The 12136-nt window shown below is 33.7% G+C and overlaps 1 protein-coding gene across 1 annotated transcript; it reads right to left on the bottom strand.

Moving 5' to 3' along the window:
• Positions 1–755: 755 nt before the first annotated feature.
• LOC110822170 (phosphate transporter PHO1 homolog 3-like) lies at positions 756–5007 on the bottom strand. Its single transcript, XM_088213233.1, has 12 exons — positions 4120–5007; positions 3683–4031; positions 3522–3570; positions 3359–3430; positions 3097–3226; positions 2868–2988; positions 2518–2776; positions 2320–2424; positions 2041–2238; positions 1480–1758; positions 1262–1398; positions 756–1174 (listed from the first exon to the last, which is right to left on the bottom strand). The coding sequence occupies exons 1-12, from the start codon at positions 4709–4711 to the stop codon at positions 1075–1077; spliced, it is 2391 nt and encodes a 796-aa protein (XP_088069359.1). The 5' UTR covers positions 4712–5007; the 3' UTR covers positions 756–1074.
• Between the last annotated feature and the right edge of the window lie 7129 nt (positions 5008–12136).

Raw genomic sequence — 12136 nt, 5'->3', positions numbered from 1 at the left:
AAAATTACAAGTAAAGGACAAGTTGCTCTTTTTTTTTTTTTTTTTTTCTTGTTTTTCTAAATAAATTCTTTTTAGAGGTGAAAAAAAAGACAGAATAGAGAGATTAGACTGTAATAATTTTAAAAACTAATTTTTCTATAATTTATACAATTATTTATAAATACATCAAGAATGACAATAAATTGTGTATAGTATAACAAAAATAAGTTCATAAGTTGAAGTAGGTGGGGGTTATGGCTGCTGACCCAAAGAATTTATTACGCACGTGAAATATAGCCTGTTAATGAACTATTCTTGTCTCTATAATTGCCAAATTCATTTCAGTGATATATTTTCAATCAATTTTCCTCAAAGCTCAATTGCTTTCATTTTCCAAAATCTAATCTGTTCTTATCATATTTATTCTTAATTATATTATCATTTCTATTTTACTATGTTGTAATTTTTATTTTATTTAATTATAAAAATACGTTACATCAATTGCAATTAAATTAAATATTCAGTAATTTCTTATTAATATTATCTTTTGTGCGGTCAGATTTTTTTTTAATCTTTTTTTTTTTTTTTTTATCATAAAGAAATATCTTAGGAATTGTACGGAAGAAATTGACATTGTTTTATTTATTAAAAAACATAAATATAAAATAGTATAAAAGATTTTTTTATATATATATATATATATATATTTTATTTTTCTTTCTACTACCCTATTTAGTTTTATTCATTCATTTTACAGAACACCATCTTTCAGGACATGAATCTAAAATTTTGACATTATCTTCATTTAAAAATTTATACACCATTACAACAAAATACTGATAAAACTCGAAAAAGAAAACAGGAAAAACAAAATACATCAACATTAAAATCTTCAAGACAAGGCAGGCTGCTGCCAGGAAACCCCACAACTCCCAACTTCACACGTTCCCCACTTACAGGTTAGTTATTAGCTACAATTTCCACCCACGTGCTTCCCCTACTTGTTAGCGCATATATATATATATATATATATATATATATTCTCACCAGTGCCTGTTTCTGATTTTTCATTAATTTGCAGATTGTTATAACAATCTATTCCTCGTGATCATCATCTTCATCATAGTTGAATGGCAATGGCACTGACTTGAATGCACGATATTTTCCAACATTATTCAAATGCTCATTCTCCAACCTGTTCAAACATCAAACACAAACTTCAATAACTTGGAAAACAGCTTAAATAAATAGCAATTCAATTGCAAAACATCCTGCTTATTACCTGAAGAAATTCCACACACCACGACGAATGATCTCAAGACTCGCAACAACGGCGATCAGGGTTTGCGTATGCATGAAAGAAAAGCGGAAATCCAATACAGTTTGCAACCAAGCAAACCTAAGCAGAACATTCAACACCTGCAACCAATCAAACTTGCTTACATATTTGTCATCGACAAACACATCAACATTTAATGGAATCCAACTTTGGTTACTTACCATGGCTCCAAAATATACTTTCTTGTGAGGAACAAGGAGTTTGTCCCTCAACCAAGCATTCTTAGAGTGCCGGTTCAACAGTCCCCAGTCATAAACAAAGTCCCAATATGTACAAAATACTGCAGCAACGACCGAGAAAAATGCAGCTAAAACTCGCCAAATGATCCCTTTGTTGAGACTGTAAGCTGTTCTCAAGCAAACTGCTACAACCGTCAAGAAATATTTCACTCCATTGTATCCCTGCAGAGGATCTTTCTCTTCAAAGAGCCGCCTCAGGCACTGAAAACAATAGGATGATACACATTTGGTTAAGCAATCAAATCTATAAGGTGACCATTGTCAGTTAATGTTGACTCTACTACCAACCTAAACACCAACGTAAACAGGCACTGCAACTTTTTTGCTAATTAAAAGTTTTACAATTTCTCATAAGTTATTCTCCAAGAACAACAATTGTACTGGTTTCAACTGTCATCCATAAAAAGCTGTCTAAACTCAATCCAAATCAATGATACTCAAATAGCACTACATGAATTCATCAATACAGGATTCATGTTATACCTGATTGAGGCGAAACATGTAAGGAATCGCAGCAACAATGAAAAAGAAGGTCTTGTACACAGTGCTGTCCTTGCAAGTGTTTGTTTCTCTATGTTTAAAGTCTCCCCAAATGTAGTAGCATATGTAGAACTCAAGGCTTCTAATGGCTTGCACTTGGCTAGTCAATTGGTCTCCCAGGAAGAAATCTGGTAATGTAACCTGCAGAGCAGCTAAAGTTTATCAGTCTTTGATATAAATTTTTCTCATCTTTCATTACAAGTCCGGAGCCATCAGCTTTACCTTGTAGAGGGGAGCACAGATGCAGTGAAACAAGCAAGTAAGGAAGAACACACGACTTGAGCGATACAAGATGTTAAATGGCAAGAACAAAATAATGACTAGAACCTGGGGAGCAAACCAATAGAAGACAGTTAAGTATACACTTTCAATTAAATTTGGATTGGATTGTGTTGGAGAATTGGATAATTTTGGACATACCAGAAGCAAGATCAAAGGAAGCAGCTCGGTAAATGTCTCATAATCCATAGTTTTTGGGTGCATCTTCATGTCAAGGTTTGAGAGCACACAAACTAGTGCTAATGTTCCAATACCAAAACCCACAAGAAGAACCTGTCTGTAGCCTAACTCGGTTCCAGGCTTGAAGCCAAATATGAAGGCATAATTTACCCGGTATCGCCTCCAGTAGTAAATGTTGGCAGCATACAAGAGCATGTGAAGAACAATGAATCCAAACAAACTGCAAAGTTGTATCATAACTTGCTTAAACACAGGGACTAATTTACTACTGAACTTGAATGTATCTTGGGTGAGACATTAGTTGTAATTACCTATAAAGGGGAAACATAGCTTCCATGTAAATTTTCTGTCCTTCCATATGCAACAGATTCCGGGCTCGTACAATCAAAATAAGAGCTAGTATGAGAGAAAATGTGCAGCCCGCAAGGAAACCTGAAATTGACTTCCTTATGAGCTTTTTAATAGAAAGTAAACATCCCCAGATTCCCAACATGAAGAACCATCGTTGGAGTTGAAAAAACGTTTCCATAAAAACCTTACCTGTAGAAAAAGTTGTTCTGTGTCTTTCTCTCTTTGATGTTGGTCTTAATATGCCCATGCCTTTGCTGCGGTTTGAGTTGGAGAAATGCTTGATGAAGGTTGCTTCAACCCTCTCCATAAGCTTAGTAACCTGAAATAAGAACAAGAGCCTGATCAGTAATTCATTATAGTACTCCATGTATTAATGCTTTAAAAATGGTTGAACTTTAATTTTTATGACTGTAATAATCTCAAACTACAACACAAGTATGAAAAAACCAACCTCCTCAGAGCTTCCAAGATATGAATTATCAACCATTTTCATATAAGATTTTGACGCATTTCTGGAAGTTATCTGCATGAATGAGAGAAAACCAAGTCACAGATGCCCAAATTGGAAAGCTAATGAATCCCAAGTTAAGAACGACAAGTTTAAGCCTTTTCACCTTATCATATTTCTTCATGATCTTTGAAAATGCCAAGGTATTTAAAAAGCTGTATCACACATAAGCCCAACAGAGTGTAAAAAAAAAGAGGCGCAATCAGCCCTAAGTCACCATTAACAGAAATGGAGGAATGGGAAGCATAATAGAAGACCAAGTGGTACCTAAAACTTTTAAGAAGCCGGAGCTTTTGATAGAACTCAACGAATGCACGCTTAAGCCGTGCCTCGACTTTCTTCAGATTTTCCCTACTGAACTTGAGCTCGGTGTTCTCAGGGACCTTGAGGACAGTTTTAATGGTGGAGCGGGGAGTCTCGAGGGTGTTGTTCAGTTTCACCCGGTCAAGTATTTCGAGTGGAGCTGGTCTTGCTCTGCTCCTCGGAACCTGTGCTTTGGCTTCTGGTTTATTGGCTATACTGTTACTGCTCTCTGTCTCGTCCTCTTTATCATCCTCGGCCGAGTCATGGCCTTCCTTGCTGGATCCCTCTTCAATAATATCCATGTGAAATCTACCTGCAAAACAAAACACGAAGAAGGTCAAGAAATTGGGTTTAGAAAGAAGCTTTGCTAGAGGGATTTTAAGGAATTTACAGAAGCTTACTCGATCTAGCCCCAGCTGGCATGGAAGCCGCCAAAGCAGCAGCAGAAGAAGCAACATCAGAAGCAAGACGGGTCATCTCCACTGACCTGTCCTGCCAACCCCATCCTTGCGGGTTCTCCACTTTAATTCTGAAAGCAATCAAAGCATCCATTTGCTTGTTCAACATGGCAGCTTCCTTGAGCACCTCCTCTACTTTCGACCTGTAAAACTTTTCCACCTTGTTGAACTCATCGTCTAGCCTCCTGAAGTAGACAAGCTCGTACTCCCCGCCCTCGTCCGACGCCATGAGGAAGGTAGTCTCATAGCTCTCGGCTCCATCCCTGTTGACGGGATGAATCAAGATGACTTGCTTCTCAATGTCGGCACTAGGAGTGAGGGGCTGGTGGGTCCTCTGGGTTAACCCACTGAATGCTCTGTAAAGCGTTAGCTTCCTCTTCAAACCAGCCGCGGTATTAGCAGTACCCGGCGGCGGCTTGTTTCTTTGCTTAAAACGCTGTATGTCTTTCAAAATCTTCTTCAGGCTAGCGTAGTCCATGTAGGCTTGTTGCCATTCCGGCACCAGCTGTGCTTCAAATTCTTTCCCAAACTTCATTTTTGGCAACCTGGTTCAGTCACTATTGCAAAGAACTACAATGGATTTTCTTCTTTTGGGTTATTGCTTCGCTGTAACTAGCAATTAATAACAAGAAAGAAGAAAGCAGGAGATCAAATCAGTAATTAAACATCACCAAACAATCTGCAGAGTTATTAAAGCTTGGTAGGCACCCTGTTGCGTGTTTATGATGAATGCGGCTGGAAGCTGGTGGTATATATAGAGGGGTGAAAGTGTGGAAATGATAGAGAGAGCGCAGAACTATTCACTTCTTTTGGAATGGTCTTGGTCACCTTCAGAATTTTCAAATTGGGTAGCCAAACGTGTAGGCTGGGTCCTCTTGTGTAATAAAGAGACAAACAGTACATATCGAGAGAATCATCAATTTTTATTTTTTTGTTCTTAACATTTTTATTGAATTAAATATTATTAATTATTTATGAATTAAATAGTTAATATTTTTTTGTGTGAATTCAAGTTTAGTTATACATTTATATTTATTTTTATTAGAAGATTATTAATTATACTATTATTTATATATAAGTATTATTTAATTATTAAAATATATAAATTTTTATTTAAAATTTAAATTAATTCTTAATTTTATTTATATTTATATTATACTAAATTAATACTAAAATTTAACTCAAAATAATTTTAACTCTAGTAAATATCTTCTCGAATATTTTTATTAACTTTCTTTTCAAAATAGTTTAAAATTTATATTCGTCTTATATAATTAAATTAGGATTTCTTTAAATTTTCAGCTTAGATTTAAGTTCAATTTTAAACAAGTCAAAATTGAATTAATCATTAATGTTGAACCTAATTTGTTCTCGGTCCTAGGTGAATCTTATTTATCTTAGAGATTCTTTAAGTAATAAATCAAGGAGAAATATATCTATAAAAAATTTATCAACCACAAAATATATTATATCATAAAATATGCAATAACTCAGAAGACTTCTAGTCAATGGCAAACATTATTTTTATACAACATATATGTTTTCTTACTATATCAAGTTAACAAATTATGAATTTGGTTTCTTATAAAATTAGTAAATATGGACTTCATATTTTATCTTAATGAGTCATTTTGGTCGTGACGTTAACCATGTTCTTCAAAGGATTTTAGTGAATATTGAAATATCTACTTAAAAAAAATATATATAAATAAAAAATAAATTTGGAGTTTGGATGTAAATAAAAGAACTTTTAAATTTTGGAGCTTTTAATTAATTTTAAAGACCAAAATGAAAGTATGTTAGAAAAAAAAGTGGATAAAAACATAAATAAAGGGAAGTGAAAGGGGGTGAAGGAAATTAAAAAAATTGGACAACCCAGATTGGACCGCTTGAAGAGATCGGATTGAAGAGATTTAAAAGAAAATGGACGGTCCAGATCGAGCTTGTGAGATCTAACGGCTGAGGGAACGGGTATAAAAGGGAAAGAGATTGGAGTTTCCTTTATTTGGGAGAGAAACCGAAAAAGAGAAAGGGAGAAAGAGAGATAGGCAATTGGGGAGAGAAGAAAGAAAGGGTGTCGCGCAGGGAAGCCGAATGAGAAAAGAGAGAGAGGCCGAAAGGGAAGAGGGGAAGGGAAAAGAAAAGAGAGAAAGCGAAGGAAAAAGGGGGCGGTCGAGTGGGAAGAGAGGGAAAGCTGTGAACGGTCGCGCAATGGGAGAGGAGAGAGAGAGAATCACGAAGGAGGAAGAAAAAGGAAAAGAAATAGCGGCTGAGGAGCTTTGTGTGATGACGAAATCCAAAGCTGAACTGTCGCAGCATTGGTGTCCAAAAAATTGGTAAGTTTCATCCCTTTCATCTCTATTTTCTGATAATTTTTTTTATTTCATTAGATTCTTTTATTCCTTTTACTAATCGGTTTATAGGTTTAAGAAAATCACATTCGTAACTCAAACAAGCTAAAGAGTCGCGGGGTGACTGAGAGCCAAGCCGAGGCCGAATCTCTCACACCAAAGGTAAACCGTTTTGTTTTCTGTGTTTTAGTGGTGGTTTGAGCGGCGGTGGAGCAGGACCGGTGTCGGGTTGGCCGCACGAGCTCAGTCGGGGTACCCACCTACACGGGAATTGAGGAGGTTTCCTCGGAAATGGGGAAAACCCATCCACCATAGAAGCCGAAGGGTCCTCCACAGGAATGTAGGCCAAAATCACCTTTTGGGATTCTGACTCACCGTTCGAAAAGCTGAAAAGTTTTCCTCGAAAACGAAAATACGTACGATCTGCCGAAAGGGAAGCCAAAAGATTTTTCGGGTACGGATCCCGAAAATTTTAGGTATTCTGTTGGGTTGTCATTGGAACTCGAAAATTAATTAAATTAATTTTGTTTAGTATTTCAAGGTACGTTGATTAATTTATGTCGTATGTATACAGAAAATTTGGGCATTCAAGCGTATTCGGAAAAAACGTATAGGAGTGTAAGTAATTTTAAATTTTAATTGGGTTTGAATTTCAAAAAATTGTATTTATTTTATTAAATTATGAATTTTTAAATTTGAAGGGACACTGACCCAATTTTCAATAAAAAATAGAATCCAAATTTATGACCAGTGAACCTAAGCAATTGGAAATTATGAGGAAACGAAACTATACAACATACCCAAAACACTGAGAATTTATTTAGACTGTGATGAGATAAGAAATTTAGAATTAAGAAAATTTCTAATTAAGTGAAAAATTGAAAAAAATAAAATAAAAAAGTAAAAATAGAAAAGAAAAGAAATAATTGAGGTGATGAAATGATCAATTAAATAAAATTCAGAGAAAAACAGAATAAGATTTAAATAGATAAGACTTTTGGAATGAGAGGGTAGGAGTGAATAGGATAGGGACCCTGAATACCTTCTCATTTAGTCTGAATCGAGGAGGAGAGTGTGTGTGTGGCTAAAATTTAGCGGGTATGGTGAACCTGCACATGGATAGAGTCTGAAATATAATCTAGATGTTGATAGGTATTTGTGAGTATAGGTCACCTAGCAAATGTACCTGTTGTGGCCATTATAAGATTTGTGTGTATGTTATCCATATGATGGGGGGATCCATTTCACCTTTCCTCGAGACGACATAAATGGAATCGTGCGATAAAAACCTTAGAAATGACCTTTCGAGTGTGTATATAATTATGTTTCAAGATGATAATTGATATTTGAGTGTATCTATGTTCTTTCGAGAGTATGTGAATATACATTTAATGAAATAATGAAAAGAATAAATAAATTTTGTATTGAAACATCACTATTGTATTTGTCTCATATTGTGTGTTTTGCATTAAATCTTATCTGAGTTGAAAGGACATAAATATTTATTGAGTTGATGAAGCTCATTAAATTTTACCCTGATATTTTTCAAAGAAGAATGAAGAGCCGGTACTACTGCTAGACGAGTAGAACCTATAAAAAAGGGTTCTTATTTTTGTATAATTTGTGCATATTCGAGAAATTTTCGTTTTATTTTATTAAACTCTAAATTTTGATATCATATTTTGTATATATAATTATTGTATATATCACATGAGATACTAGGTTGTACTATATTTTTTTATTTATGCATATATAAATTTTATGAGCCCACTGTATGAAAATGGCATGAACAAGAATTACGCCTCATATTGAGTATGGAGGCGTAGCAAATATAATAGTATTTGAGTAATTAAATGAAATTGTTAGGTTTAGAATGATTTACATGGTATGCTAAGTGTTGACCCAATAGACTAACACAACCAAAGAGGAGGTGAATTAGGTTTTATAAATTTTTACAATATTTTAATTAATGGAATAATAAATTTAATACTCTCGATATAACACATTACAACAAGAAATAAATACTTATAAAAATAATTGAGTTAATGGAAGAGAGAATGTAAACATTATCTATATAGGTTCTGCCCCAGTTTGTATTTACATCTTTTCTCAACCCAATGACTTGAGAGTTCCACTTTCTTTCAATAATTTCTAATAAGATACTTGTTTACAAGATTTTATGCTTTATCATCTAAGTATTTCATCAAACACTTAACTGGCAAGAGTATTTTTTGCACATCTTATTATGAATACTTGTCGATTTTGGTGTCATATTGCACAATTCAAGAATTTTCCTCAAGTACTCAACTACTAAAAGAATTTCTCACATCTTCTTTTACAAAAGCTTGTTGATCTTGGTGCCAAAGGTATGAGAAATTCTTTTTAAAAGCCATATATATTAAGGATTATCATATATCAAAATTTTAAGAAAAATTATTTTTCACATAAAAATTCACAAGAAAAATTGACCAAAATATTAAGGAAAGAAATTTGAAAATTTTAACTTGAGTCTTAATTTTAAGTCATTTTATTACATACTCAAGCTACCTTCACTTAATATAAATCTTCTTGATTTCTTATTTCTGCCCAATTGTCCATTAAAGATCTTCATGTGTTTATTTTTTTTAACGATAGTTGAACTGTACATGTGACATCCCAAATGTTAATTAAGACATAAGGGTATCAGATACAGAAACATATTACGAGTGCATGATTAAAATTATATGTAGCAGAGTAAAATAATACAAATCTGATACAAATATATATGTTCCAATTACATATATATAACTGAAGCCAGAAGTGGCTGAAAAATATAATGTCAAAATACAAAAGAGAACCACGTCTATCATTATGCTATTGGACTTATCAGAGTATGAAAACGATCATGCACTCAAGGTTTATGGATCCCCAAGATCCTTATAGACTTCAATGAGTAGGTCAGGTGACGGTTCTTCACTATCTTCTTTATCTAGGGGAGGAGGGCATGGAAAAAGTGAGTTGCATATGCTCAGTAAAAAAATAATATTTAGATAACATCATTAAGTTTTAAAATGTGAATAATTATAATACAAACACTTACCATTAGGTTACGTCATAATCCTATCTTACCTTATGAAAATAATTTATTTATTTAAAGAAAAACATCACGTTATAGTTACAACTATCAAAATAAAACATACAGCATATTTGAAAATAAAGAAAATCAAATAAATCATGAAACGCTCAGATTTTCGTGCTATACTTTATGAAATTGTTACAACTTCTATATTTGAGGGCAGATACAGATTTTTGACTATCTATGTGGAATGACCAGATTAGATACAAATAACGATAATTTGCTCAGGTACATTTTTGGCTAGCCAAACTATAGTACGATCTATGACCATGATCGTACCAATTATAGTGGTCATATTATATATTCTACAGTCACGATAATACTTAGTCAAATGTGACCTTTCATAAATATTCGCGTCACCACTCTTGTCAAAGGGTACACCATCATTCACAGGGAGTGGTCTTTTTACGTTTTTCCAGGCCATATGGGGGAGGGGAAAACAGATACCCCGGAGGAGATAAGAAAACAAATACCCCTTATAGATAAAAAGTCTAACGAGATACTTGATGCATTATGCATGTCAATACAACTACATGCTTCAGACCATTCATGCTCCATTCCACTTTTTTTTTTCATATGATCTTACCGGTTTCATATTATTTTATTTACATGCAAATCATTAAGTGTCTATAAATCACATAGCATATTTGAAATCAAGAATAATTCAATTTATCAGATTTACCATACACGGAACATGCAAACATGCAAAATCACATAATCATTAATTTAATTTTATCTAAAAATACTCCTTAAAACATTTAAAGAAAAATTAAATTTCTTACCAAAATCTTGATAATTTCTCCTACACCGCTCTTCTTCTCATCTTCTCATTTTCTCTCTCTCTCTCTCTTAAAAAGTGAAAGAATGGAGGTGAGGAGAAAATGGGAAGAAGGACCCCTATTTATAGAAAACAGGGGGTCGTTGGATTTTCGCCAAGTAGTAAAATCTAGTGAAGATAGAGAGTGTTAAAAAATGAAAGATGCTTGATTTGACATGGCATAAAAAATGGAAAAACAAACCTCTTCCACCGGCAGCGACACCTCAACCGGCGGTATGCCACCCAAGGTGGGCGGCAACACACAACCCGAGGTGATATTGAGCCTCACTCGCCCAGCGCACGCTGCAAGCCTAGCCTGTAGGCACCAGGTTACCCTATTGCGTACAAGGCCTAGGCGCGCTGGGACGCCGCGCGCAGGCCTATCGGGATAGGGGAAAACAGATACCCCGGATAAGGATAGAGAAACAAATACCCATCAGAGGTAAAAAGCTTAACGAGACACTTGATGCATTATGCATGTTAATACAGTTACATGTTTTGGACCATTCATGATCTTCATTCCATTTTTCTTTTCTTTTCTTTTTGTTTATTATTTTCCAGGTGACCTTACCGGTTTCATATTATTTTATTTACATTCAAATCATCAAATGTCTATAAATCACATAACATGCTTAAAATAAAAAACAATTCAATTTATTAGATCTACCATACATGAAACATGCAAACAGGAAAAATCACATAATCATTAATTTAATTTTATGTAAAAATACTTCTTAAGACGTTTAAAGAAATACTAAATTCGTTACTGAGTATATGAAACTCACTCATTCCATGTCTCCCCTCCCTCCCTCCCCTAAGATGAGGAAGATAGTGAGGAACCGTTAGCTGACCTACCCATTGAAGTCTATGAGTATCCCGTGGATCCACAAACCTTGAATGCATGGTTGTTTTCGCACTCTGATGAGTCCAATAGCATAATGATATAAGTAACCTTCTTTTGTATTTGATATTGTATTTTGTAGTCACTTCTAACTTCAGTTATATATATATATATAATTAAAACTCATATATTTGTAAGAGATTTGTATTGTTTTGCTCCGCTGCATATAATTCTTATTATGCACTCGTAATTTGTTTCTGTATCTAACACCTTCATGCCTTAATTAACATTTTGAATGCCACAGTACATTTTCAAAACCTACAAACAAACATTTAAAAAAATTAATAACTATCGTATATCAAAGTTAATATAAATTTCTCAAGACTAAGATCTCACTTTTTAATAATGAAAGATCATAACATATATCAAATTTAATATAAATTTCTCATAATAAAGATCTCAATTTTTTTCTAATGAAGGATCATAATATTTACGATTGTTCTAAACCTTCATCATTTTTGTAATTAGTTTCCTGCATAAATAACTTGATCTCAATATGTTTGTGTTTAATCTCTCATAGCTTTATTTGAGAATCTATACAATGAAAAAGTTTCTACACATTATAAGTTGTTATTTCCTATCAAGTGGCATCTTGATGTATTTTTAATGCTCCATATCTTAATACCTTTGGAATAATAATTTGTTGGACTTAAACAATTAACAGTTAAAAATTTAAGCATAAGTTGTTGATAGTGTGTAACTTTATTGACAACCTACTTCTGAAGTTATTTCTATCAAACACATAACAACTTCTTATTGAAAGTACTTTCACTGAT

The sequence above is a fragment of the Carica papaya genome, chromosome 2, assembly GCF_054855325.1.
Source record: "Carica papaya isolate Zhongbai chromosome 2, ASM5485532v1, whole genome shotgun sequence".
Lineage (NCBI taxonomy): Eukaryota > Viridiplantae > Streptophyta > Magnoliopsida > Brassicales > Caricaceae > Carica > Carica papaya.
Note: the sequence above shows the minus strand (reverse complement) of the source record. Positions and strands in the feature narration are given on the sequence as shown.